This window comes from Emiliania huxleyi, assembly GCF_000372725.1.
Source record: "Emiliania huxleyi CCMP1516 unplaced genomic scaffold EMIHUscaffold_307, whole genome shotgun sequence".
NCBI classification, from domain to species: domain Eukaryota; phylum Haptophyta; order Isochrysidales; family Noelaerhabdaceae; genus Emiliania; species Emiliania huxleyi.
This window is the reverse complement of record NW_005199712.1, coordinates 4,750-31,257: the sequence shown is the minus strand read 5'-3', so window position 1 is coordinate 31,257 and position 26,508 is coordinate 4,750. Positions and strand designations below refer to the sequence as shown.

The following is a 26,508-nucleotide window of genomic DNA, read 5'->3' as shown; positions in this document are numbered from 1 at the left end:
CGGAGCGACGGCGGCAGAGTTGCGGCCGCCGGCGACCTCACACGGCGTCGAGCGCCGTAGAGACGGCCCCGAGAGCCGCCGCCAGGTGTGCCACGACCGCGGTCGCGAGGCTCGTGGCGATAGATGCGCCAGACCCGCTTGCGCCGCCGCCCTCAACGCCCGATACTCGGTCAGAGCCGGCGGAGCGACGGCGGCGGAGTTGCGGCCGCCGGCGACCTCACACGGCGTCGAGCGCCGTAGAGACGGCCTCGAGAGCCGCCGCCAGGTGTGCCACGACCGCGGTCGCGAGGCTCGTGGCGATAGATGCGCCAGACCCGCTTGCGCCGCCGCCCTCAACGCCCGATACTCGGTCAGAGCCGGCGGAGCGACGGCGGCGGAGTTGCGGCCGCCGGCGACCTTCCCCTCGACCACGCCGCCGACCCGTCGACAAGCACACGCGGACTGCCATCGAGAAGAAGGAGAAGGATGGCGGCGCATCCGGAGCCCGCGGGCGCAGCGGGCGCGGGTCCGGGCGCGGGCGGGCGCGCGGGAACCCCGCCAGCGGAGGCGACAATGCCTCTGGCGGCTCTGCAGGCGGCGCGCGGCGCGCCCCTCGCCGGTCTCCCGCACGCTCCTGAGGGCCGAGAGGGCCGAGAGGCGGGGTCGGTGACCCGGGGGCATGGGCGGTGCGGCCCGCGCCGCGCGCGGGCGCGTGGCAGCCCGTGAGGGCCGAGATCGGGTCCGTACTTCGACGTAGTATGGGCCCCCGGCGGCCCTCTACAGCAGCGGCGAAGTGAGCGTGTTTGTGGTGTTGGTGTGGCGTCTGAGCTTGGATCTGTGACTAAAGCCGGTTACCACTGATGGATCCCCACCCGAATAACACACAGTGAGCGCCCCAGCGCTTCACTACGCCCTCCGCGCGAAATCGCTAGTGGTGCTTTGTGGTAGTATATTGTACTTTTGAGTAGTATGGGTACGGTTCCCGAGACCGGCGTGTCTGTTTTCTTTCTTTCTTTTTAGGGATGGGGGAGGAGGACTACTCCACACCTGCACGAGCAGGATTTTGGAAGGACGACCAGGGGCACAGGTGGGGCTCTCCTGCTCCTGACAAGGGGGGAGCGCCTGCGCACGGTCCGCGCACAATTCTTTTTCTCAGCGAGTCGGACGCCGAGCCCTGGGCTGCTCCGCTCCGAGCGATGGCGATGGTGCGCTCGCTGCGTAGCGGCATGTTTTCTTGCAGCCCCGCCCGAGCCCGCCCCTCCCCCGCCTCCGCAGCTCCGCCAAAACTTCCAGAGCTTCCTCACGGGCGGTGTCGTCGCGCTCGCTTTTGGCTACTACCGCGTGCACCAGGACATCTACGTTGCGGCGGGAGCAGTAGACGCGCGGATCGAAGCGCTCGGCAGCGAGACCGTCAGCTCCGTCGCTGCGATGCAGAAGCGGGTAAAGGCTCTCGAGCAAGAAGTGGCCGCGCTCAAAGCGCTGAAAGGATAGTTTGTGGGTGTTCGTGCGTCGGTGCTCTGCTGAAACGGGGGGCTGCTCTTCGGAGCGTTGGTCGTGTTTGAATACGGCGCTTTGCGCCTAGATTTTTTTCAACCGCGACTCTCGTACATATCCCTCTCTCCAGACTCTCGGTCTCATTGGACGAACTCTCTCTGCTCCCTCTCGGCTCTCTCTCTCTCAGCTCTCTCTCCATCTCTCCATGGTTTTGTCAGACGGTGTCAGAGTACTGTGAGGGGCGCGAGGACGAGGACGAGCAGCCGGCGAGGCGCCGGCCCCTCGACGCACGCCCCATGCATTCAGCGCCTGCCCTGCCGCCGCGGGTCCTCCCCGCGGTCACGGGTCGCTGCTGCTGCCAGCTCCGCCCGAGGTGTCGGTCGCGGAGCCCGATCCGCGGACGGCGACGAGCTCGAGCAAGTTGGTGAGCCTCGTCTTTGCCATCGTGAAGCAGTGCACCACCTCTGCGCGGTGGATCTCCGACACGTCCTTCTCGAGCATCTCGGACAGCTGCTCTGTCTGCTGCTCGAGCTCGGTCTGGTTCATCTCAAAGTGCGTGCGGAAGTTGCCGCCCTGCGGCAAGTAGAAGGCGTAGACGTACCTGCGCGGCGAGAAGGGGGGTTCGGAGCGGTGCCCGGGCAGGGGCCGGGGCCGGGGCCGGGGGGGGGAGGGGGAAGGACGCACGTGTACTGCAGTGCGTACCGGCACTCGTACAGCGCCTCGTTTGCATCCTTCAGGTAGGTGCAGTCGATCCACCTGTGCGCGAGGCGGAGGGGCGTGGAGGGTGGCGCGCGCGTGTGTGTGTGTGTGTGTGTGTGTGTGTGTGTGTGTGTGTGTGTGTGTGTGTGTGTGTGTGTGTGTGTGTGTGTGTGTGTGTGTGTGTGTGTTCGGTGGTGGGGGGGGGGGGGGGCGGAGCGGCTGCCGCGGGGCGGCGACGCGGCGCGCGCACGTCTTGTCGCCCTGCTTCTCCATCTCCTTGATCTTCTCCTCCATCTTTGCCCTCGCCTCGACCTCAAACTTGAGCGAGTTGTGGTGGTTTGTGAAGCGGGTGTAGTAGTGCAGGTACCGCTCGAGGGCGGCGCGCGACGAGTCCTTCTTCTTGGCCTCGGGGTTCTCCTTCTCCTTTTCCGGGTCGTACCGGTTGCACGAGTAGTACGAGCCTGCGCGGTGGATACGCCAACTTCAGGGCGGGAATACGGTGTTGTGCAGCGTATTCAGAGCACCGCGTGAGTACGAGGGAGGCGAATACAGTGAATACGGCCGACAACGCTTTACAGTGGAATCCATGTCCTCTCGAGCGCGAGTTGGGAGACAAGGAGACGTGTTCTGCATCTAGGTAGTCGAGCCCGAGTGGTCCTTCCACGGGCCGAGGCAGACCCAGCAAAACTCAAACTTGCAAGAGGAGTTCTTGCACGTCATGTGGTTGCAGCCGCCATTCTTCTCGATCGAGGTGGCGCACTTGGGGCACGCCTTTGTGTTGGACATCAGCCAGTTGTACGTCTCCGAGTCGTCGCGGCACTTGACCATCCACTTGGCCAGCTCCTCGCACGAGCACGGCGCGTGGTCCTCGTCGTTGCACTTGAAGCAGAAGCGCTGCCCGCACGAGCACTTGACGCCGAGGTGCCCCTTTGGCGCGCGGATCGCGTTGCCGCACCCGGCAGCCGTGCACCACTTGAGGTTTGGGTTGTCGTCGACGTAAGACCGCTCGATGCGCCGCGCCTTGTCAAAGATGGCGCGCTTGTCGGCCGGCAGCGCGAGCGAGTGCACCAGCCGCTCCGAGACCACCAGCGAGCACTGCCGCCGCGCCGCCACGCCGGCGGTCAGCAGAGCGCGCGCGAGCCGTGCGGGCAGCAGAGAGCGCGGACTGCGGGAGCGCGCGCGCAGGCGGGCCTCGGCTGAGCGGGGCTGGGCACACCTCGGGCTTTGGACACGTAGCAAAGACGCAGTTGTAGCCCTCGTCGGTGATCTTGTGGGCCAGGAAGGTGGTGTAGCACGTGTTGCAAAACTGGTGCCCGCAGCCGAGCGCAGAGTAGTCGGCCGACGTCTCGTAGCATATCAAGCACTGCACGTCCGGCAGCGACCCGCGCGGCTGAGACGTGCCGCCGACGGCCACAGCGCCGTCGGCGTGGACGATCTCGAGGTTCTCGCCCTGATGGATGCCCGCGCGCTTGAGTACCTTGTCTGCGTCGCAAAGGTACTCTGCGCGCGGGTGGCAGGCCGCTGTGAGCGCAAGGCTAGAAGGCACGCCTCCGCGGCTGGCGCTTCCTCGCCTTCGGTGAGCTTCTCGCGGTTCCAGCGGAACTGGCGCATCAGGATGCTGGCCACCTCCTCGCTGCAGCATAATAGCTCCCTCACCTCATCGACCTCCTTCTGCGCGAGCGCGAGGCACTCGGAGGCGTCGAGCACGGTGAAGGTCTGCGTCTGCTGCCGAATGGGCTCCGAGTCGAAGATCTCCTCCTCGGGATCCGAGGTGTCCTCCTGGGAGCAGGACATCTCGTCGTACCCATCAGAGCTGCCTGCCTCGCTCATCTCCAGGCGGCCGAGTCCAGCCAGCCCGAGAGGCGGTCTCACAATAAATATCTCTTTTCTTTCTTTCTTTCTACAAACACACAAAAACTCTCACACATACACACACACACACAAATAAATCTCTCTCTCTCTCTCTCTCTCACACATCTCTCTCTCTCTCACACACACACACACACACACACACACACACACACACACACACACACACAAATAAATCTCTCTCTCTCTCTCTCACACACATCTCTCTCTCTCTCTCTCTCTCACACACACACACACACACACACACACACACACACACACACACACACACACACACACACACACACACACACACACAAATAAATCTCTCTCTCTCTCTCTCTCTCTCACACATCTCTCACACACACACACACACACACACACACACACACACACACACACACACACACACACACACACACACACACACAAATAAATCTCTCTCTCTCTCTCTCTCTCTCACATAACTCTCTCTCTCTCTCTCTCTCTCTAGCCAGATAGGGGGTCTGTTGACCCCCGTGACACCCTATGCAATAGGTGGGTAGGTCCGGTTTTGACCGCCCAGAGGGCCGCCCTGCAACACGTAGGTACCCCCCTATTTTCGCTGCGCGGCCTGGGGATAGGTAGCCAGGTAGCGCTTTTTGATTGGTGCTCGAGATCCCCTACCTACCCGGGTATCTACCAGGGTAAGCCTGACGCGATGGCAGTCTTGAGATCTAGCACTCCAACGCGCAGCGCTCTCGACGCGCCGTCGGGCGTGCGCTGCGCACTCTGGCATTGGGAGCCGCCCACGGCCGCCGTCGGCCTGGTGGTTTTGTTCCACGGCATGGGCTCGCACGCTCGCTTTCCGTCGACTTCGCTCGCGGCGGAGGTGCTCTCCGCTGGTGGGTTCGCCGTGTGCTCGCCCGACATGCCGGGCCACGGCGAGAGCGACGGCCTGCGCGGCTTCCTGCTCTCGAGCGAGGCTCTCGAGGAGGACGGCGAGGCGTTCGCAAGAGAGGCACGGCGGCTGAAGCCGGGCCTGCCGCTCTTCCTCGCCGGCAGCTCGATGGGCGGCGCCATTGCCTTTCGCGTCGCGCAGCGGTGAGCTCACAACAGACACCGTCCGAGCCCGATGCACGCCAGGCGTCTCATTCCTCAACTACCGACTCGCTCTGTCGCGAAAGGCTCGACGGTGTGAGCGGTCTCGTCCTCCTTGCGCCGATGCTCGCGCCTCCGGCGTCGGCCGCCGCCGCATACCTCCTCGCCGCCCTGTCGTACCCGCCTCCTCTCTGCGGGCATGCGCTCCTGTCGTGAGAGCAGCGTCTCTTCACACCCCGCGCCTCTGTGCACAGGTACACGCCCCTCTGCCGGCTGCCGCTCATCCCGTCGTCCGCGACCGACAATGCAAAGCAGTACTCGGACGAGGCCATCATCAAGCGGGTCGACGCGGACCACCTCTCCTACAAGGCGAGATACAGCCGAGATGCAGCCGAGATGCAGCCGAGATACAGCCGAGATATGGTCGAGATGTGGTCGCTCTCCTACAAGGCGAGGCTCGACCCCGGCAGTCAGTCAGTCTTGCACACGTCCTAGCGCGGGGCACACGCGGAACATACACGGGGCAGCAGCTGCGGGGCAGGCACGCGAGGCGGGTTGTGGGCGGGTTGTGCGATCTCGGGAGAGATTTAGATCCTGGCCGCCCCTCCTATCCCGGACCCGGCTCACTCACTCTCGGCGGCGGCGGTCCGTCTTTGGTCCCCGCGGGAAGCCCCGCGCAGAGGACAACAACGTCTGTCCCACACGCGCACAGACGCGCGCATACACAGCTCGGGTTCCCTCCGGTGGGATGTCACCCGGCGAATCGGCTAAGCTCTCTCCCGCCCGCCTGCAGGGGGCGCTGCGCGTCGGCAGCGCGAGCGCGTGCGTCTCGCTCGGTCCGCGCGCTCTCTTCTCCCTCCCTCCCCCCTCTCCCTTCCTCCCTCCGCGCGCTCTCCCTGCTTCGGGCCGGTCTCCCGGCTCCCGGCCCGCTTTGCCCGGGAGTGAGAGCGCGGGCCGGCTCATCTCGGCTAAAGCCTCTTGGCCGGGCGCATCTCCGCACAGGCGCCGCCTGTGAGGCGACCCTCCCCGGCCTGGCCTGCCCCTTCTTCTGCCTCCTCGCCGACCGCGAGCTGGTGCTGAGCGAGGCGGCGCGCGAGGCGGCCGAGAGGCTCTGCGAGGTGGCGGCGACGCCCGCGGCTGACCGCACGCTGAAGCGGTACGACGCGCTGCACGCGCTCCTCTGCGAGCCGGAGCCACTGCGCTCGACCATCGCGGGGGACATCCTAGCGTGGATGCGCCGGTACGCAGCCGGAGAGTCGACGTGAGCGGTCGACGTGAGCGGCCGACACACGCAGGGGCGGACTTTTGGAAATCCAACATGCCACGAGGCGGAAACTTCAAGAATTTACTAGCGGGACCCCAAGTTCACAGCCTTGTTATTGAGAAGAAAATACCTCCTATGGCGCTGTGCGCTGCCGCTGGTCTGGGTGAGAGGTTGAGGTGCGACTGCGAGCCCTGGAGGCCCTGTTCACACTGGGGTCCCGTACCATGCGGAATCGACCCTATCCAGTGCTCAAGTGCTCAAGAGTTCACAGACCTTGTTATTGACAAGATTATGACAAGAAAATAACGTCCTATGGCGCTATGCGCTGGTCTATGAGAGGTTTGGAGAGGTGCGAGCCCTGGAGGCCCTGCCCCTGGGGATGGGGGGAGACTACCCGCGGGCCTAGAAGGCCCGCGCGCAGGGGGGTGGGAAATTGAGATTGAACATTCTGTTCAGCGTGTGGATTACTTGTCCGATGTCCAGCGTCGGCGCGTAGCTCGGGTCGTACAAGTACTCACCGGTCTCAGCGGCATTGCCATGGTAGGCCAGGCCCACCTTACTCTATACCCCAGCGCAGCGCGAGCCTGCATATGCTCGCGCAACCCCACCTTGGAAGGCAACTCGCCGCGAGGCCAGCCCTCCTCCAGGAGGACCTGCTTGCGGCACGCTGCAGACGAGGGGTTGAGGAGGTCGTAGTCGCCAAGGTCTTCTGCCTCCCAGGGCGGAAGGCCCGAGCGCGCGGGCCCGCCCAAGACGGCTGGGCGAGGGAGCGCGCGGCGGAGCAGCGAGCTGAGGAGGTTGTACTCTCTGCTCGCAGGGTCGAACTCACGAGTGCCGATAGACCGCTGCCAGGCTCCAAAAACGTCTAGCGCCTGGTGGTCGTCGGGCGGGGGCCGAGTACCGATGAGTTGTCGTGCAGCAGCTGGTCTGGCTCGCAAAACTCGGCTCCGCTTCCGCCGAAGAAGTCGCTCGAAAAGGGGTCATCAGAAGACTGTTCGGCAAAGATCTTGACGCTGGCGGCGTACTCCTCGGCAGCAGGCTGCTTGTCGGCGGTAGAATGGACAACGGGCATCGTCTCGACGGCGTCGGCGTTGCCGTTGAAGTTGCCAAGGTAGCCTAGGTCGAAGATGTCGACGGCATCGGCAGCCCCACCGTCGGCATCGGCGATGTCGCCGTCCTCCTCGTCGCCCTCGCGAGAGGCGGTGGCATCCTCAACGGCCCGTGCATCGCCGCGCCCATCGAAGCTGCTGGTCGGTGCGCCAGAGCGTGCGACGGCATTGAGGCGCTGGAGCGCCTGCGACACGAAGACGCAGCAGCCGTTGAGCTCGCTCGGGCAGACCTTGGCAGAGTGGCCGAGGCCTTGGCAGTTGAAGCAGCGGATCAGATCGCGTAAGACGGCTTCGGAGACGGGCTGCTTGCGTACGGGAGCCTGAGCGCCGCGCGCAAGTCGACCGACATTGCGCCGGCCACGCACGGCGCCGGCGGCGAGGGCGTCGTCCTCCTCCTCGTCGACGAGGTGGGCGTCGGCTCGCTGGTTGGCCCCAGCGTCGCGTCGACGCGGAATGCCGTTGGCCTTGTGCGTTTCGCGCCACATGGGCTCGAGCTTCTCAAGCAGGAGCGTGAGCGAGCGGTGCCCGGCGACGCCAGCAGCAGGGTTGCCAGCGACCCAGAAGCGCCGCTCGGTCGGGTTGGCGGCGAGCTCCTGACGCGCATCGTGAGCGAGGGGCGTGGTCCCTCCAAGCCCAGAGATGCAGCGCAGGACCTTCTCAACGAGCTCAGACTCGCTCAGCCGATGGGCATCTGGCAGCTTGTGGTTGAGGTTGTGCAAGATTTGCACGAGGGTGTTGAGCGAGTTGGCGGTCCGGCCAACCTCGACGGAGTCAAAGCTGAGACTGGCGATCGTCTCCTTAAGCTCGTGGACGGTGAGGTCGTTGATCGGTCGGAAGCAGTGCTGGCGCAGCAGCCGAAACATCTCCCCACCGTTGCCCGGCGCGAGATTCTGCAGCATCGACTTGAGGTTCTGGTCGATGACGTGCTGTGTCAGAAAGGAGGCGAGCGCCTTCTTCCGCCGGGTGGAGAGCTTGAGGAGGAGGACGCGAGTCGGGTTGGTGGGCGTCCCAGGTGGGTGCCCGCCAGCGGGTGGAGCGACGCCGGGCAGAGGGAGCGGCGCGGCCATCCCAGGGTAGAAGAAGGAGGCGTCGGTTCCGTCCTGCTCGACGTACCCGTAGGCGGAGTGCCCCTTGGCCTCATCGGCGAGTGAGTAGTCCTCGTCAGCGTGAGTGCCAAAGCAGCTGCCGAGGTGGTCAAGCGCATCGCTGATGAACCGCTCGTAGTCGTTGGGGTTGCCATTGAATGGCTGGCACTTGAACCTCCGCGGATCCCAGTCGCTGCTGACAGAGCCGTCGCCAATCGTGCTGAGCATGAAGGCGTCGGCAACGTCGGAGCCGAGAGTGGGAGTGGAGGTTTGCGAGTCGAGAATGGCGAAGCCGGCAGGGAGCAACTTGGCAAAGTAGACGGCGAGCTTAACAATGCGCCGGTGGATCTCCGCACCGATGGCCTTGAAGGTGTGTTGCATGGCCTCGGCAAACTGTGCGGCTTGCGGCACTGTGAGGATCTTGGCAATGTCGATGTCGGACGCCTTCTTGTGGTCGAGAGCGATCTTCTCCGCCTCGGCAAGCATCGCCGGCCACACGCGCTCCTCGGTCAGGTGCCAGAGCGCGTTCTTGGTGGCCAGGTCAGATGAGTCTTGGAAACCAGCTCCGTCACCTCCGAAGTCGACGATGCTGGTGATGTTGGCGTTGGTCATCGAGTTGATGGAGTCGCCCTTGAGCTTGGTCTCAGTGCTGGCCTCAGTGCCGTTGGTCTCAGTCTCATTGCCGGCCTCAGTGCCGAGTGCAAGGTCTCCAGCCTTGCCAGTCACCTTGATGTCCTCGGTTGGCGTCGCTTTGCCGTCCGAGACATCCTTGGTGTTCACCGACCGTATCGAGCGGACGGTGGACTCCACGACGGGCTCGCAGTAGCTCGTCGTGCGCTGGTTGACGGCCGCCGTGCCGTCGTTGACGACCGCAGTGTCGTCGATGATCTCACGCGAAGGAACCATGTCGGAAATCGTAAACAGTAAAGGACTAAATGACGTCGCTACAATGTGCGCGCTCTTTTCCATGACAATGTGCGCGGGACAGACACGGACACAGGAGGAAGGGAGGGTGGCTCCTCTCTCAGAGAGAGACACGCACACGGGTGAGGGGTGGAACACGTTCACACCGGGACGCCTTATCTCTTACACTTTAGGGATCCTAGTTGGGGTAGTGAACGATCGTCTACACACAATAACTGGGGGGAGGGGGGGGCCGCACTTCCAGTAGCGGCCCAACACTAACGAAGCCGAGCAACCGAAGTCGGTCGGCACATACAGCTATATCATACTAACTAACAACTAACTACTCATATTCGGGGCCTATTCACAGGCTCGCGCGTGATCACGAAGATAACCTGGAAGAGCCCTGCCGCCAAAAATCGCTTCGCCTGCGGCGCGCTCTTGCTTGCGCTCCTTCCTCGGTGCTCGGAGGACCTCGAGCTCTTTGAGGGCGAGCGAGGGGCGGAGCGGGTGGTGCGAGCGGAGTTTCCCAGCGGCATGGCGTGGCTCTTTGAGGGCGAGAAAGGTGCGGAGGAGCGGATGGTGCGCGAAGAGGGCTAGCTCAGGCCGGAGCGGGGCGGGGCGCGGGATGCTCCACAAAGAAGAAAAAAAGCTAAAAATGACAAATTAAAAGTTTTCAAAGGGGTGAATCCAGCTCCCATCCCTCCATTCGGTTGTCGTGTCCGTCCTTTTCTTTGTGTACCGTGTTAGTGCCAGTGCGCGCCAGTCCCGTGCCCAGTGTCGTGCGAGGGAATTTCGTTGTAAAATTCTTTCTATCGCGGAAGCCGTCAGGCGTCGTCTGCGCCTTGTCTTGCGTGTGAATCGTGCATGTGCAACCGCCTTTTGTCGTGAAATTCTATCGCAGGTTGAATGCGCATTCGCCATCGCGAGCCTAGAGCGCAGCGCGAACTCGCCGTCTGACTCGCCGTCTGAGCCTAGCGCAGCGCGAACTCGCTCTGAGCCTAGCGCAGCGCATCGGACATCACCATTTTGGCTCACCAACAAGCCCTCCGCGCCCCCACGCCTTGGCGAAAAACTTTTTGTTTGGGCGCCGGCACTCTCCGGGCCGCCACACATGCCGGCCACCAAGCGACTGTCGATCTCAGGGTTCCACCGCCTCGTCTCCCTGTCTGAGCCGGCGGGCGGCGAGGAGGCGCTGCCGCGTGGACCGTCTGGCGACGTGGGCCGGCGGTCGGTGCGTGCCGGGAAACTTCTGAGACTGAGTAGTGAGTTCTGTCTGTCTGCAAAAAGGATACGTTGACTCCAACGTCAAGAAGAGTCACCGCGCATTGCACACACGCGGCTGCACGCACACACACACACACCACGAAGTGTGATCGCTCAACGCTGCCCCAAAACGTGCGCCATGCAAAGACCGCGAGAACCCCCCCCCCTCTCCCACCCCTATCATACTGGACCGCTCACAGTCACGACAGCGAGCCGTACCCGTCTGCGTGGTACCCGTCGTCAGAGCCGTCATCTGACCGGGCCTCCCGCTCGGTGGCATCGCCATCATCGAGGTCCGAGCGCTCCCCCATCGTCGTCTCGGAGCCCGAGTCACACGCATCGCGCCACTCGCTTGCGCCCCGCTCCAGTCGCTCGAGACCGACACAGCTCCGAGAGCCGCCGCCCGAACCGGCGCTGTCCTCGAGGCCGGCCGTCTGCGACGGCCCGCCCGCGAAGCAGAGCCCGAGGGAGCGCTGCACGGGGCGGCGCTTCCGGTCGGCGGCGGCGACACAGGAGCTCGACTCGTCGGCCTCGTCGCGGCTTCGCAGCTGCTCTTGGAGTGCACGCCGCAACGCCGCCAAGGCTGGCCCCAGGCAGTAGTCGGCCGCGGCGAGCGCGGAAGCCGCTTGCTGCTCGCTGACGCCGCGCACGATCCTCCGTGCCTTGCTGATCAGATCGCTCACCTCCTCGGCACTCTTTCCCTGCCGTGGCCGCTTCGGCGCTGGCTCTGGAGCGAGCGCAGAGTGTTCCACGCCGGGCTCGCCGGACGACCGCGCACCAAGTGAAGCTGCCGCCGGAGGCGAATGGGCGAGTGGCCCCACGGCACTCGGGGAGAGGGCCCCGCCACGATCGACGCCACGCGATGCAGACGCAGCGACCTCGGAGCAGAGAGTGTCACTCCGGCTCGCCTTGCGCGGCATCAGCGAGAAGTCCAACCGCAGGGCGTCAAAGTCTGGCCAAATGGCGCCCGCAACCGCGGCCTCGCTCTTGAGCCGATCGATCAGCTCCCGCTCCGCGGCGCTCAGACCGATCGTGCGGCGTGGCGGATGCACCACCGCAACCGCTTCTCGTGCCAAATCCGGCGGCGTAATGCAGTCGGGGTGCTGCGACGATGGAGGGGGCACTGCTGTGGAGGGTCTCGGCACGACCGTCCTGGGCGTGGACGGGAGGGTTGCCTTTGGCTGTACGGCCGCCGCTTGTGATGGCACGCGGTCGATGCCCATCCAGGGCGACTGCTGCGACTGCGACTGCTGCTCTGTCTGCGACTCGACGTTGCCGTTTGAGAAGCCAAACGAAGCCGGTGCATCAGCGGCCGCCAAGCTCTGGCTGCACGCCGCTCCGCCGTCGGCCAGCCAGCCGGGAGGCGCCTGGGTCTCGTCCTGCGACTCGGCAGGCGCGACGTTGGCAGCGAACAACCCCACGATGGGATCGTCGGGCGCCGAAAGACCGTCGGACCTTATCAACGCCATGAGCTCGAGGGCAAGGTCCTCCTTCTTCCCGCCCCGCTGGATCGAGTGGCGTCGCAGAATGAAGCTCAGCTCCTTCTTCGAGAAGGTGGAGGCGAGCGACTGGGCCGTGTACACGTTGAGCCACGAAAACCGGCGGTGAAGGTCCGTGTAGCACAGCTCCGGGGCGGCGGGCGGCGGGCGCGGCGTCTGTGGCGGCGGCGGGCGCGGCGGCTGCGGCGGCTGCTGTGGTGGTGGGTGGAGCTGCGACGGCGCGCGAGGAGGGTGGCCCGGCGGCGGCGGCGATGGCTGATGATGCCGAGTCGGCTGCAGCAGCGCCGGCGTTGACGGCGGCAGCAGCGCGGGCCGGCTCACAGGATCCACCAGCTTCCAGTCACGCATGCCCGGCGCCTTGAGGCTGGCGAAGAGGTCGAAGACGCTTTCCTTTCCCTGGCTGGGCTCGAGTGCCGGCTTGACCAGGCCAAACACGCGTGGCATTTTGTGAAGGCGACAGACCAAGTGTGTAGAATGGCGAGGCGCACACGCTGGTGCAGGCGGGGAGTCGTCGATTCGTCCCGACGTGAAGTCGCCCTGGGGATCCGCGGTGCGCACTGTCCCTCTGTGTTCGTGTGCGTCGCCCATCTCTCCCTGGAGATGACTGCTCTATTTATTTATTAGGAGAGACGGAGAGACGGAGAGACGGAGAGAGCGAGCGAGCGAGCGAGCGAGAGTGAGTGAGTGAGTGAGAGAGACCACTTTGCGGCTCTCTGACCTCCACCTCGCGGCCCGCTGCGCGGCTCTTCGAGCGCGAGAGGTGTCGTCTGCGAGGCGGCGGCGAGCGCAGGCGGCGCAGGCGGCGGCGGCGCGGCGGCGCGGCGGCGGATCGCGGCGCTAACAACAGCGGCAGTCTGCGGCTCGACAGCAGCTGATAGCCAAGCCTTCCCTCCCCTGCCCTCCTCCCCGCCCGCCCGCCCGCCCGCCCCGCCCCGCCCCGCCCCGCCCCGCCCCCTCCCCTCGCCCGCGCACTAGCCACCGCCCTTCGCTCGTCTAGCGTATAGGTACTCCCGAGGGGGAGGGGAAGACGTTGGGCGCGCGCCACTGCGCTCGCCTGTCACCGAGGCCCCTCCACCCTCTCTACTCGCTGCCTACTCGCTGCCGCGAGGGAGGAGGGGAAGACGTCAGGCAGCTCTCACTCCGGTGATGAGCGCTTGAACGGAGGCCCCTCCCCGAAAGGTCAGCTTAGTACCCATGAAACCCGAGACCCCTCCCCACCGCCCCGATCCCCCCACCCCCTTGCTCCCCTCCCCCCCTCGGGAGGGCCGAACTGAGGCGCCCGTGGGGACCCCACAATTCCCTTCCCCCCTCGGAGGGGGCCGGACGGAGGCGTACCCCGTGGGCCCCGCTCTTTCCCTCGCATAGCGGCCACTCTTCGGATCGCTGGTCGAGCGACCCGGGGGATGCCCCGCGCGCCTGACCCAGGCGCGAAAAACGAATCTGCGAGGCGAGGCCGCTCACGCGGCCCGATGGGGAGGAACGGGGCGAGCCCCCTCCAACCCACCCGCGCTAGGTCTCGGGTTTGACGCATGGGGTCACACCCGCGAAACCCGTGAACTAGCCGGGGCAGTCGGAGAAGTGGCAACTCCGTGCACTGACGGTCGGCCGCCAGAAAACACGCCTCCGTGGCTCGGGTTACACCAATCCTCGCTACCCCCAACGCGGCCAAAGGATATCCACCTCGAGAACCTCGAGAACCTCGAGAGAGACAGAGAGAGAGAGAGAGAGAGAGAGAGAGAGAGAGAGAGAGAGAGAGAGAGAGGGAGAGAGAGAGAGAGGGAGAGAGAGACGGAGAGAGAGACGGAGAGAGAGAGAGAGAGAGAGAAGAGACACACGGAGAGAGAGATCAGTAACCAGCCTCCGGCGGGGCCCCCCGCTACCATCCAAACCCGAGTACCGGTCTACTAATCATACATAGAGGCTCAAGTGTGACATAAGTCCACACACATTACGACATACACATGCACAAAGCAAACTCTCACGACACACGGCAACCGGGTGGAGCGGCGGCGGCGGCGGCAGCAGCACGCGCGGGCGGACGGATTCGGACGGGGCGGAGCAGCAGCCGCCCAGGCGGCCGCTGCTCTGTCTGCCAGAGCGCGCCGTCTGCCTGCGCAGCTCGAGCGCGGTCAGGTGCAGCGAAGCGTGGCGGCGCGGGGAAGCGCGGCGCGGTGGTGGCGGCGGCGGCGGCAGCGGCACGCGCGAGCGGACGGATTCGGACGGGGCGGAGCAGCGACCACCTAGGCGGCCGCTGCTCTGTCTGCCAGAGCGCGCCGTCTGTGCGCAGCTCGAGCGCGGTCAGGTGCACAGGGAAGCGTGGCGGCGCGGGGAAACGCGGCGGCTCGAGCGCGGTCAGGTGCACAGGGAAGCGTGGCGGCGCGGGGAAACGCGGCGGCGGTGGCGAGCAGGCGAGCGGCCCGCGCGCGGCGAGGCGGACAGGTGATCGGCAGGCGGGTGATGGGCCGGAGAGTGACCGCGCCCAGCGATCGGAGGCGAGCCGATCGTCGCTCGGCCGCAGCTGACCTCGAAGGCGTGCGGAGCGCGACTGTCGGTGTCGGGGGGCGGCCGTCATTTGGCGAGGAGGGAGGACGACAAGTGCGCGTCGTACGGGTCGCTCTTTATCGGCCAAAGTGAAATGAGCCCACGGCTCTACTAGTGTAGCCAAACGTCAGATCGACTGGACGAGTACAGGACGGACCGACTGGATGGATCGGACCTGGACTCGCGCGACAGCTTCTGGCTCAGCTCTTCTCGCATTCTTCTATGGCAACCAAAACGATCACGTATCTTCAGGCCGAGGGCGACGCCAATGAGCGCTTCGCGGCACGCGGCGCGCACAACCTGCTCCTCGAAGGCGAGGCACAGCGCCAGGCGTTCCTGGGATCCATCGCCGGTGTCTCGCTGGTGGATGGGATCAAGGAACTGGAGTGGCCGGTCCTCGCGGAGGTGGTCATGCCGTTCGTCACCCTCGCGCCGGACGCGTGGGAATCGGGTTACGGCGCGGTGTACATCGACGAGGACGCATGGTCCCGTTGGGCTGAAGCCATGTCAATGCTGATTGCAGACATGGGCAAAGCCGCATGGACCAAGGCATACGAGGAGATCATGAAGAGGCTGGAGGCAGCGAGTGAGGACATCAAGCAGAAGATGCACCTGCGCCTGGCAGACCTAGTGCCAGTGCAGCCGGAGGTGCACTACGCGGAGGAGGGAAACGCTGCCCAGAGGGCTGCTGCAGCCGCAAAGAACAAGGCTGCGCAGGATCGGGCGTTTTTGAAGGAGCTCAAGCTGGGAGATCTCGCGGGATCTGACGGGCGACTCGCATTCTACGCGCGGGCGGCGACAGCGGTGGGAAGCCACGTGACAGTCTCCTCGCGGGATGCAAAGTCGTTCATGAAGGCGGTGCGGGCCATCCGCAGTGCCGCAGAGTCCAAGATGGGCGAGGACCTCGATTCCGAGGAGGTTGCACTCGCCTTCAAGGGCATGCTGACGGTGGATCCCGTCATGCCGGTCCTAATGAATCTTACCAAGACGGCGGGCGGTCCGGCCGCGCGGATCAACCTTCGGCGCATGGCGTGGGTGTGGAGCGGGGATCGGCCGGTGGGGGAAGCTGAGCTTGCCCCGCTGCTAAAGGAAAACTTCCACGCTGCGCTTGCATGCTTCGACGCGGTCCGGGCTATGGTGGGCTCGGCGGCGGACGGCTCGTCGCTCCCGGCCGACGTCGGGCGCGTGTACTCGTCGGTGTCGACAGTGGCCATGCGCGTCGGAGTGCTCAAGAACGGAGACCATCTTGGGCCCGCATCGCTGAAGGAGTTGGAGCACAAGATGAAGCACTTGCGCGGCACGCTCGAGGGAGGTCGGTACACGGCAAAGTCCATGTCCGAGCGATGCGACGAAGTGGTGTGCATGCTCCATGCCGTGGCCCGCAACGCGGCGATGCACCTTCCCGCGGGCGCGGTTGGGGGCGCCGGGACCGCAACAGAAACCGACAGGCTGGGCGCCAAGCCGGGCGCGTTCCGCGTATGGCTCGCGTGCGCTCTGCTGGCGGCGGGCGCAACGCCGGAGCAGATCATGGCTCTGCTGCGCTGGTCGTCGGAGGAGGCGAGGCGGCTGTACGCGCGCATCGGCGAGCGAGTTCAGATCTCGCTGCTCGACGCCGCGGTCGATGCGAATTTCGAGACGGTGCGCTCGCACACGCTCTTGGCGGCGACCGCAACCGGCGGGGCGGGGTCGAGAGTGGGCGAGGCGAGCGCGGCGGCGGCGCGGGCGGTAGACGAGGCCATGGAGCTCGTCGGACGCGCGCACGCCTTCATCGGAGCGCTGCCTAGCCCGGAGGCGCTGCCGAGCATCGACGATGACAACGACGTCCGGAGGGTGAGCGAGGCCGTGACCGCGCTGAGGTCGGAGGCGGCGAAAGCGGATCGAGCGCTCGAGCTGGACGACGGGGCGGAGGAGCCCGATGACGAGCCAGCGTCACACTAGGACCAGGGGTAGGGCACGGCGCCTGCCTCAGTGCGGCGCTGGTACGACACCAGCGTCACACTAGGATCGGAGGTTGGCATGGTGCCTACCTCAGCGCGGCCTCTTTCGGAAAGCAGCGCAGCTGCCTCTTTCGGAAAGCAGCGTTGCTGCCTCTTTCGGAAAGCAGCGCAGCTGCCTCTTTCGGAAAGCAGCGTTGCTGCCTCTTTCGGAAAGCAGCGCAGCTGCCTCTTTCGGAAAGCAGCGTGGCTGCCTCTTTCGGAAAGCAGCGCAGCGGCCTCTTTCGGAAAGCAGCGTGGCTGCCTCTTTCGGAAAGCAGCACGGCTGCCTCTTTCGGAAAGCAGGACCGATGTGTCAGCACCGCGCGAGTACGCGCCCAGGCGCCGAATGTGTTAAGGTGCGACACAGTGAGCCGCAGCCCGGAAGCTGTGTGCCGTGCCCGGGGGTTGGGGACTGACTGAGGGGGGACTCGTCATGATTTCGTGCGGAGCACGAGGTAGTGTAGCTCGAGGAGAGCTATCTACTATTGATGCCATGTGATGGCCTGACGCCGAGGGGCGTGGAATATGGGCCTGTACTGGTGCGCGGAGCGCGACAGGCCCGTAATGGAAAAAGGGGGGGCGCTCGCTCGAGGGAGCGAGTCGCAATAATCCCGCGCGAAGGCGCGCGGGCCACGACCCACCCACCCAGTAGGGACATGCAAGGATGCCGGAGCGCGGGAGTCGCGAGGCGTCACGCAAGCACCGGAAGGGATATGCACGCGCCAACGCCCGTCCAGGACGGACGGAGGCGTTAGGACAACGCAACCCTAACCCGTAGCCAAATTGGCACTCGGGCGTGTGCGCGCGTGGACACTACTCCTTGCTGTATGTCCCTACGGCATATTAAGATGCCGATAAATGCCTCAAGAGCCGAGTGGGGGCCGGAAAGCCCAACACTCCCTCGCCAGGAAGCATCGCAACACAAAGAGCTACGTGAAATGAGCCCACGGCTCTACTAGTGTAGCCAAACGTCAGATCGACTGGACGAGTACAGGACGGACCGACTGGATGGATCGGACCTGGACTCGCGCGACAGCTTCTGGCTCAGCTCTTCTCGCATTCTTCTACCCACCACCATCCCCTTATCTCCTCCAATGTCTGAGCAGTCGAAGCCAAGGCAAGCTGCTCAACTTGAGGGGACGAGGCCAGCATTAGCAGTAGTGTTGCTAGTTAGCCGTGGGGGATATGCACGCGCCAACGCCCGTCCAGGACGGACGGAGGCGTTAGGACAACGCAACCCTAACCCGTAGCCAAATTGGCACTCGGGCGTGTGCGCGCGTGGACACTACTCCTTGCTGTATGTCCCTACGGCATATTAAGATGCCGATAAATGCCTCAAGAGCCGAGTGGGGGCCGGAAAGCCCAACACTCCCTCGCCAGGAAGCATCGCAACACAAAGAGCTACGGGGCTACTGGGGCGGCCAATTCACACCTCGCGGGACTACTTATGTTTTCGTAAACGTAGTCGTGGCCCCCCGCTACGTCGCACGACTGCGACTGGGTAGCGGGGGGCTAAAAAGAGTAGAGAGACCTCGAGAGGAATCAACGCGCCCACGCGCCCGGACATGCCCGCCGTCACGCTCGTCCTGGCCCCTGCCCCCTCGACATGAACATAAGTACTGTGGGGCACAAGGGACGCACCAGCACAACGTTCATGCAGTCTCGGCCTCAGTCAATGACGCTCTTTCTCACTCCAAGCTTCCCGCTCCATGCCGGCGCCGGCGGTGGCGCCGCCTCGACCAGATTCTTCCTCCGGTTGCTGAGGAAGGACATCGTGGAGGCCCAGCACACGTCAAGCGCGTAGCTCGTGCTCAGCCGCAGGTGTGCAGGAACCCGCCAGAAGATGAGCGTCATCGCGGGCACCCACAAGCTGCACCCCGCGGCGACGGCGTCTGCGTACCCTTCCCGCAGCGTCTGCACCGCCTTCTCGGCCCCCACTTGCGGCGTGAGCGAGACGAGGTGGAAGCCCGTGATGTCGACCGTGCTGATGGCAAGGTTGTAGCAGAGGACCTTGGCTGCCACCGACTTGGCGCCGCTCGTCCCAAACGTGCGCTCGACACCGCCCATGAACGGCGTCCAGAAGAATAGCGCCGCCGGCGCGTACCACGCGCACACACAGGCGGTGCGCTTTGCGTCAAGCGCGCCGAGCCCATCGGCGCCCTCGATCAGCTGCGCGCCGACATCGCCGGCGCCGCCGAGCGTGGTGGCGGCCATAACGTTCAGTGCGGACGGGTTCCGCTCCCCCCACGCCGAGAACGCCCGCAGCGAGCCTCGCAAGAGCACAGCCATCGTCGACGTCGCTTTGCGTCGACGTCCGCCCGCCCAATCAAACTCGGACGTCCCTCGCTCGAGCGCGCGAGAGAGAATTTTGTGGGTTAGAGAAATGTGCTGTAATAGACACTGATCACACACACGGGTGGGACAGGGTGTGTCACCGCAACGAAGCACGAGCGCGTGCTTGACAGGGCGACAGCGCAGGTGCGCAGCGCTCTGCCGTCCGCCGAGAGAACGGCGAAGGGACGGCAGCTGCGCAATGTGAACAGTTTGTACATGTACATGAAATGACGTAATGAGAGTGCCGGGGCCCGAGGAATGGATTAACCGGGCACCCTCACCCTCCACTTTTTCTCCCTCCCAATCGATGCCCAGGCTGCTTGGGGTTCGACGCCCATCAAAGGGATTGCGACAGAACCAGTAACCATACAAACATTCAAACGTCAAAAGAAATGTCCGGCGCCTGGACGCGTCCGGAGCCTTGGTCAGAAGGCATCGCCGTCGGCTCGATGCATCGCTCCTCTCTCGTGCTCCGTAGCAGCCGCAAGTTGTTGAGCCCATCTCTTCCTCCTCCTCATCTTCTTCCTTCGACTTTGCGGCTGCCGCTATCCACCGGCGCCCTCCGCTCATTGAGCACGCAGCACTTCAAGGCGAGCAACACAGTGCACCCACTTCTGCCGCAAAAGCAGTACCTGGCGATGGAGCGGGAGATGGCCGACAAGACTGGGCGGCAGCAGAATCACATCTGGTCCAAGGACGAGCTCGACTCGGCGCTGGCCACCTTCAGTGACAAGCACGTGCCAGAGACGCTCTCCGACAAGGTGATGCACGGCTTCATGTACTATGGCCTCTACCACCCGTTCAACTTCATCACTGGCTACACGCACCACGACCCCTCGCCCTCGTCGCTGGTGTGGCGCCTCATCGTCCTCGAGTCCTTCGCTGGCGTACCCGGCTTCGTGGCCGCCGGCATGCGCCACTTCCACTCCCTGCGGGCGCTGGAGCGCGACTACGGCTGGATTCACACGCTGTTAGAGGAGGCGGAGAACGAGCGGATGCACCTGCTTACCTGCCTCTCCATGTTCCAAGCGGGTCCCGTCACCCGCCTCATGTGCATCGGCGCGCAGTTCTCGATGACGCCCTTCCTGATGATGATCTACGTCGTGAACCCAAAGGCCATGCACCGGTTCGTCGGCTATCTCGAGCAAACCGCATGCGAGACGTACCACAACGTGATCTCGCACCTGGAGACGCCGGGCACGCGGCTGCACGCCGAGTGGTCGGGTCTCCCAGCCCCCGAGATCGCAAAAGGCTACTGGAAGCTGCCGGACGACGCGACGTGGCTCGACACCCTCCGCTGCATCTACGCAGACGAGTCTCATCACCGCGACGTCAACCACACCTTTGCTTCGATGGCGTCCGACGACCCGAACCCGTTTGTGCACATGCACAAGGAGGACGCCGCGCGCGCGTGGAAGCTCGAGCAGGCGCAGCGCCTGCTGAGGGAGCACCGGCACGGCAGCTCGGCCTCATCCACCTAGGTGTGCGCGGATACGCGCGGATTTAGAGCGCAGGGCCGCGCCAGAACAGGCGTGAGTGCGGGCGTGGCGCGGCCCTGACTCGTGGCACGGCCTCGGAGCGCTCGCGTGCGCGCAGTCACGAGTCGGCGCGTGGTGGGGTCTCTCGCTCTCGCGATATCATTCCTCTCAGGGCGTTCCAGAACCCCAGGGGGCCAGGCCACCCAGCCCACGGCAAACGCGCTCGCTCGAGCTCGCTCTATATACAGAGATCAGAGTAGAGCGGCTACAGCCGGCTCGCGCTCGGCGGGGACGGCGCGCGGTCCGCGGTGTTCACCATTACTTTTTTGAGAGCTCTCTTCGAGGAGAAGCGAGGTCCCGAGGAAAAGATTCCGGCCAAGCCTGATGTGTGGGTGTGTGGGTGACCGCGCGCCCAGCCGGCGCGCACCAGTCCGCGCCGCTCGCGACGCACCGCTCCCCCCTCCCCTCGCCGGTCGCCGCCGCCACTCTGCAGTTAGCTACGTAGAGCGATACGCAGAGGTCACACAGTACTCGATTTCCTATTTTCAAAGGATGCGAGCAGCCGCTCGAACGCGGCGAGGAACTCAGCCGGCCGCCTCCCGCTCTCGGTCGCGGTGGTTCCGAAGGCGAGGGCAGCGGCGCGGCGAACTGAGGGACGGCGGGCGGGAGAGTGGCGTGGTGAGCGGAGAGGCCGGGCGAGGAGGCGGGCTACGGTGGTGGATGGTACCCAAGCCGAAGAGCGCCGCGGAGGCGCCTCCGTCCGGCCTGTGGGGCGGCTCGACCACGACAGCTGTCTCCTCGGTCCAGGACGTGCCGCAGGGGGAGGCGAGAACGGTGCCCTAGGAGAGAGGTGTGTGCGTGTCCGCTGGCAGGGCCTCGGACCCGAGAGCGCCGCCCGCACCTCGTAGCCCAGGCGCGCCGCCGCGACGCTCGCATCACGGAGGCAGCGCGGCATGTGCGTCGGCGAGGAGACCAGCAGCGCCCGCTGCACGCCCAGCCGCGACAGTCGCGCGAGCGCCGCGAGCACCTCCTGCTGCGTGTTGAGCGACTCGGTGTCGGCGAGACTGTGCGGCGGAGCAGCGCCTCGAGCGCCTCCAGGTCGACCCCTCGAAAGGCGTCAAAGGAGAGGAGGGACGGCAGCCGCTCAAAGAGCAGCGAGATCAGTGCGTCCGCCTCAGCAGAGCCGCTTGCGGTCTGCGAGGCACCCGAGCCGCAGATGAAGGCCTGCAGCTCGTGCCGTGCCTGCCAGGCGAGGAGCGCTGCGTGCGGCAGCCGCCCGAGCCGCTGCGCCGCCTCGTCGCCCCACACCACCTCCTCCCAGCGCGGAGCGTTGCAGTGGAAGCCGTGCACGACGATGCCAGTGCTCGGCGCAGCAGTGACGGAGGCGAGAGCGGAGATGGCCAGGAGCAGCATCGCCCCAGAAAAGCAGGCTCCTAATCACGCGGTGACGACGCAGTCGGGCAGGACAACCAGCGTCGTTGTGAACCGCACGGCCTCGGCTCGCACTCTCAACCACTCACAAACAGTATACTGTCCCGTTTTGCTGTTCACAGCTAGGGACACAGGCTTTTACGTGCGTCCCAAATGCGCGTTTGCGGCTTGCCTGTGCTCTCGGCCGCCTCGCTGAGCGAGACCGAGCGCGGTGCTGGTCGCGCCGACACTGCCGATCCGTCGAGCACTGCGACGGCTGCTCAACCAATGAGAGTCGGCAGCGCTGCCTCTGCGGCTGGTGCGCCTGCACAAACCACGCCAAGCGACTGCAAACTGGGCGCAAACCTGTCTGGCAATGCTCTGGGCGAGGATGTCAGTGTGGAAACCACTCGAGTCCTTCAGCTTGATCCTGCCTCGACGGCTCGCACCGCAAACGCGGGTCCTGCACTTCCTCGCGGTGCTGGCATCTCTGCGCTGCGCCATATTGACGCCAATAACTCTGCTTTCAACATGCTCAACGAGGCGGGCGCTGCTGCAGCGCTGACTCCCAACGAGCCTCGCTGCCCTCTGCGCGGCTGGCCTAACCTGTGCTGCTGCTGCCGCCGCCGCTGCTGCTGCTGATGCTGCTCCTGCTACCCTCCCGCCCGCCCGGCCTGTCCGACCGCCCGCCCGCCCGACCGACCGGCCACCCATTCCCATCACCATCTCACATACCTTCATATAGGCGCTCGAGACCTCCTCTCGCTGCCTACTCGCTGCCTCGAGGGAGGAGGGGAAGATGTCAGGCAGCTCTCACTCCTGTGATGAGCGCTTGAACGGAGGCCCCTCCCCGAAAGGCAAGTCTTAGCCACATGAAACCCGAGACCCCTCCCCACCGCCCCGATCCCCCCACCCCCTTGCTCCCCTCCCCCCCTCGGGAGGGCCGAACTGAGGCGCCCGAGGGGACCCCGCAATTCCCTTCCCCCCTCGGAGGGCCGGACTGAGGCGTCGAGGGCCCCGCTCTGTCCCTCGCATAGCGGCCACTCTTCGGATCGCTGGTCGAGCGACCCGGGGGATGCCCCGCGCGCCTGACCCAGGCGCGAAAACGAATCTGCGAGGCGTGGCCGCTCACGCGGCCCGATGGGGAGGAGGGGAAGACGTAGGGCGTGCTTGCGCGCCTTTCCGAGGCCCCTCCAACCCACCCGCGCTAGGTCTCGGGTTTGACGCATGGGGTCACACCCGCGAAACTCGTGAACTAGCCGGGGCAGTCGGAGAAGGGGCAACTCCGTGCACTGACGGTCGGCCGTCAGAAAACACGCCTCCGTGGCTCGGGTTACACCAATCCTCGCTACCCAACGCGGCCAAAGGATATCCACCTCGAGAACCTCGAGAGACTGGCATCCCTGAGCGGCGCAAGGGCGTGGATGTGGTGCGTCTCCGCCGCTGTCATGGGTGTCGCCCTAGCCAGATGGCGGGGAAGGAAAGACAGAGGAGAAGGCAACCGACCGAGCTCTTCTACCGCATCGGCCACGAGCCACAACAAGGGCCAACGAAGCCAGCGGGCAGCCCCAGCTGCGCAAAACCGGAGGACCCCCCCCCGCAGAGAGAAAAGAATTTTACAACAAAACTCCCTCGCACGACACTGGGCACAGGACTGGGCACGGGACTGGCTCGCACTGGCACTAACACAGGTACACCAGAGAAAAGAAGCGAAAAAGCCGGACGGCGCGCCCGAAAAAGAAAACGCCGTACACGGCGCCCAGCGCCAAGGGGACGCGAAGCGTGGACGGGGGCAGAGGTCGCCGCCCTCCCGATCCGCGCAAAAAAGAGAAGGGTGTGGGCGTGGAAGCGACACCGACGGAATGCGCGGCGGAACGAAGGAGCGGGGGAAGCTAGACCCTGACCTAGCCTTCTACGGGGTACCCGCAGTCGAACCCATCTTGAGCCCGCTCGAGAGGGCGGACATGCGGGCGCAACGTCGGGGGATGAGGCCCCTCATCGATGAGGACCTAGCACACCTGGGGATACCCGCGGCCTACACGTGGCACATATACCCATCACCGAGTGGAACGCGCTCATGAAGGCACTACACGGAAACGGAATGAGCAAGGGCAAACAGAAAAGGGTAACCGGGAAGAAGGCGCACGGACAAGCTCATTTCGCCACCTCAACGTATGCGGCGGGGCCTCGAGAGCATAGAGGGGGCGATGGAGGAGATCCGGGAGCTAAGGGTAAGGGGAAGCGCACCGATCCGCAACACGGGAAGGGAGGCAACAAAGAAGCTGGCGGAAATCATCAGGTACATAAAAGAAGGAGGGGTGTGGCTCGCCACGCTGGCGGACACGCACCTAGGCGAGGAAGAAATGCGCGAAGTGATAGAATACCTAGAGACGCAGGGGATAGAGGCGTGCGGGACCCCAGCTTACAAAGACCCGGCCGCGCGCGCGCTCAAAGCGGGGGTGTTGATTGTGTGGGACCCGGACCACCTGCAAGCAAAGAGAGACGGGAAGGGAGAAGTGGCCATGGAGGAGGTGGAGAGAGGTCGCGTCGTGAGGGTGGAGATGGAGGACGTGGCAAGCGGACTGGAATGGACACAGATAGGGGTCTACATGCCAGTGAGGGGGCAGGCTAAGATAACGGTCGCGGGCGGAGGGACGGGCGACACAGAAACAAAGGACCCCGCGCAAGACGCGTGCCGTGGGAGAGTACGAGCTAGACAAAATCCATGGAGAATACATTATCGGTGGGGACTTCAACGCCGAGACGGAGGCCTTCCTACGAGGCAGAGGCAAAAGGAACGGACTCTCTCGGACAGGATGTTCAACGGACTGCTGAATGAAGCGGGGCGAGACCTGAGAGCGATGGCGAACGACGCAACGTACCGGACGGGCACGCAAATTGACAACTGGAATCCCGTCGTCAGCTGTAACGATGCACCCGAAGGGGACCCCAGCGCCAACATCATCGCTTCGGTGGACGTACAAGTGTTCAAAGAGAGAGTGGACCTGAGCAACGATATGACTTGGCGGCAAATGATCGGAGTGGGCGTCAGAAGAGTCGTCCTTGCGCGAGGAGAGCTCGATAAACTCGAGGGGCCAAAATATGCCGCGAGGAGGGCAGAGTTGCGCCGAAAGGCGGGAGAAGCCGCAAGAGCAAGGGATCGGCAGGCGGCGGCGGCGTCGCAGGACGAGGCAGACGAGAGCGACGCGACAGAGGAGGAAACGACAGGAGGGAGAACGACGAGAGTGGGACGACCGCGAGGTGGCATGAAGGTTGCAGCGAGAATCGGCGAGGGACTGCGAAGGGAGATAGAAAGAGGCAGACGACCAAGGGATTAGGGTGGGGCTAGCACCACACTCCTCTCCTTAAAATCCCTGTGTGGTGGCGGCGTGCCGTCCTCCCATCCCTCCCTTGGGTTGTCTGTGTTCTTTCTTTTCAATGAGCCAGTCCCGTGCCCAGTGTTGTGCGAGGGAGCTTTGTTGTAAAATTCTTTTCTTTTCCCATCCCTCGTTTGGTTCTGTGTTTTCTTCGAGTAACAAAATTATTTCTTTTACACGGGCCCCGGGCGGGACTGCGAAAAAGAATTTTACCAGAAGCGCCCGTCGCATGACCATCGGGATGCGAACAAGAGGAAGGGCCGAGAGGAGAGGGGAACCTCCCCGGAAAAGGGGCAAGGAGACCGAGCGGAGGGATCCTGAGCGGCGAGGCCGTCGCCGAGTGGGAGTGTGCGTGTCGTCTCGTGTCCATGGTGTGTCGCGTGTTTATTAGTACGAGTCGTACTAGAGGGGGCGTTCTGCTGCTAGGGGAAACCCGGAGCGCGAGCCCCAACCCTCGGAGACCCGTGTTGACTTTACGGCCCTTTCCCTGCGAACGCGCACCCCCCCTTAGGGGTCAGGGCTCTCTTGCCCGTAGCCCGATACCGATCATCATCCGGCCCGCTGGGTGCGCTTCTTTTAGCTCCCCGGCGCCCTGGATGTGAGGTTAATGACTGCACCCTCCAAGTGCTCCGGCAAGACTCCCTCGGCCCTCGCACGACACTAGGCACGGGACTGGGAGAGAGAGTTGTTTGTTCGGGACTGGCGCAAAAATAAATAAAAAATCTGGGTGTAAATAAAGGATTTTCCTTTTATTAGATACGGCTTTAGAGAAAAGGCTAAAACGTAAAGCTAAAAGCATGGACAGCGACAGGCGGCGCGCTGCGGCGGCGCGGGGCGAGGATTCCGAAGTCAAAAAACAGAAAGACCGCGTGGTGAGAAAAACTGACTAGATGTCGACGATGACGAGAAGATCCGCTCGCGTGGGCGTCTCTGTGATGCGCATCGCGGAGTAGGTAATCGCCTTGACCTCGGTCCCTACCACAAGGCCGGAGGTGTGAAGAGAGACGCGCCTCCCCCGCCCAACCGACCGGACGGCGGCCGCTGTGCCTTGCGGGTGCCGGCCAAGCTCGAAGCACTCTCCAACGGCGAGAGAGCGCACGCGGAAGGCGGCGCGATCCAACGACACCACGCGAAGCCGCCGCGGCACGAACCCGCCGCCGCCCGTG

At 64.6% G+C, this 26,508-nt stretch overlaps 8 protein-coding genes across 8 annotated transcripts; 4 read left to right on the top strand and 4 right to left on the bottom strand.

Moving 5' to 3' along the window:
• Window positions 1-1,175: 1,175 nt before the first annotated feature.
• Window positions 1,176-1,470, top strand: EMIHUDRAFT_240366 (hypothetical protein; the record flags this gene model as incomplete). The annotated part of the gene is made up of 2 exons (XM_005774793.1): window positions 1,176-1,184; window positions 1,255-1,470. The coding sequence occupies 2 exons, from the start codon at window positions 1,176-1,178 to the stop codon at window positions 1,468-1,470; spliced, it is 225 nt and encodes a 74-aa protein (XP_005774850.1).
• A 66-nt stretch (window positions 1,471-1,536) lies between these two features.
• On the bottom strand, window positions 1,537-4,024 carry EMIHUDRAFT_430487 (hypothetical protein). The gene is made up of 6 exons (XM_005774792.1): window positions 3,744-4,024; window positions 3,389-3,672; window positions 2,837-3,267; window positions 2,423-2,653; window positions 2,158-2,229; window positions 1,537-2,074 (listed from the first exon to the last, which is right to left on the bottom strand). The coding sequence occupies exons 1-6, from the start codon at window positions 4,000-4,002 to the stop codon at window positions 1,813-1,815; spliced, it is 1,539 nt and encodes a 512-aa protein (XP_005774849.1). The 5' UTR covers window positions 4,003-4,024; the 3' UTR covers window positions 1,537-1,812.
• A 696-nt stretch (window positions 4,025-4,720) lies between these two features.
• Window positions 4,721-6,442, top strand: EMIHUDRAFT_469643 (hypothetical protein; the record flags this gene model as incomplete). Its single annotated transcript, XM_005774791.1, has 4 exons — window positions 4,721-5,103; window positions 5,355-5,442; window positions 5,894-5,936; window positions 6,103-6,442. The coding sequence occupies 4 exons, from the start codon at window positions 4,721-4,723 to the stop codon at window positions 6,363-6,365; spliced, it is 777 nt and encodes a 258-aa protein (XP_005774848.1). The 3' UTR covers window positions 6,366-6,442.
• A 4,485-nt stretch (window positions 6,443-10,927) lies between these two features.
• Window positions 10,928-12,670, bottom strand: EMIHUDRAFT_116759 (hypothetical protein; the record flags this gene model as incomplete). The annotated part of the gene is made up of 1 exon (XM_005774790.1): window positions 10,928-12,670. One exon carries the CDS (start codon window positions 12,668-12,670, stop codon window positions 10,928-10,930), a length of 1,743 nt encoding a protein of 580 aa, XP_005774847.1.
• A 2,319-nt stretch (window positions 12,671-14,989) lies between these two features.
• Window positions 14,990-16,705, top strand: EMIHUDRAFT_240361 (hypothetical protein; the record flags this gene model as incomplete). The annotated part of the gene is made up of 2 exons (XM_005774789.1): window positions 14,990-16,405; window positions 16,559-16,705. 2 exons carry the CDS (start codon window positions 14,990-14,992, stop codon window positions 16,703-16,705), a joined length of 1,563 nt encoding a protein of 520 aa, XP_005774846.1.
• A 1,706-nt stretch (window positions 16,706-18,411) lies between these two features.
• On the bottom strand, window positions 18,412-19,032 carry EMIHUDRAFT_240360 (hypothetical protein; the record flags this gene model as incomplete). The annotated part of the gene is made up of 1 exon (XM_005774788.1): window positions 18,412-19,032. One exon carries the CDS (start codon window positions 19,030-19,032, stop codon window positions 18,412-18,414), a length of 621 nt encoding a protein of 206 aa, XP_005774845.1.
• Window positions 19,033-19,496: 464 nt separating this feature from the next.
• On the top strand, window positions 19,497-20,902 carry EMIHUDRAFT_444285 (hypothetical protein). Its single transcript, XM_005774787.1, has one exon. The coding sequence runs from the start codon at window positions 19,527-19,529 to the stop codon at window positions 20,556-20,558; it is 1,032 nt and encodes a 343-aa protein (XP_005774844.1). The 5' UTR covers window positions 19,497-19,526; the 3' UTR covers window positions 20,559-20,902.
• A 173-nt stretch (window positions 20,903-21,075) lies between these two features.
• On the bottom strand, window positions 21,076-21,968 carry EMIHUDRAFT_240358 (hypothetical protein; the record flags this gene model as incomplete). Its single annotated transcript, XM_005774786.1, has 4 exons — window positions 21,076-21,203; window positions 21,283-21,394; window positions 21,457-21,619; window positions 21,691-21,968. 4 exons carry the CDS (start codon window positions 21,966-21,968, stop codon window positions 21,076-21,078), a joined length of 681 nt encoding a protein of 226 aa, XP_005774843.1.
• Between the last annotated feature and the right edge of the window lie 4,540 nt (window positions 21,969-26,508).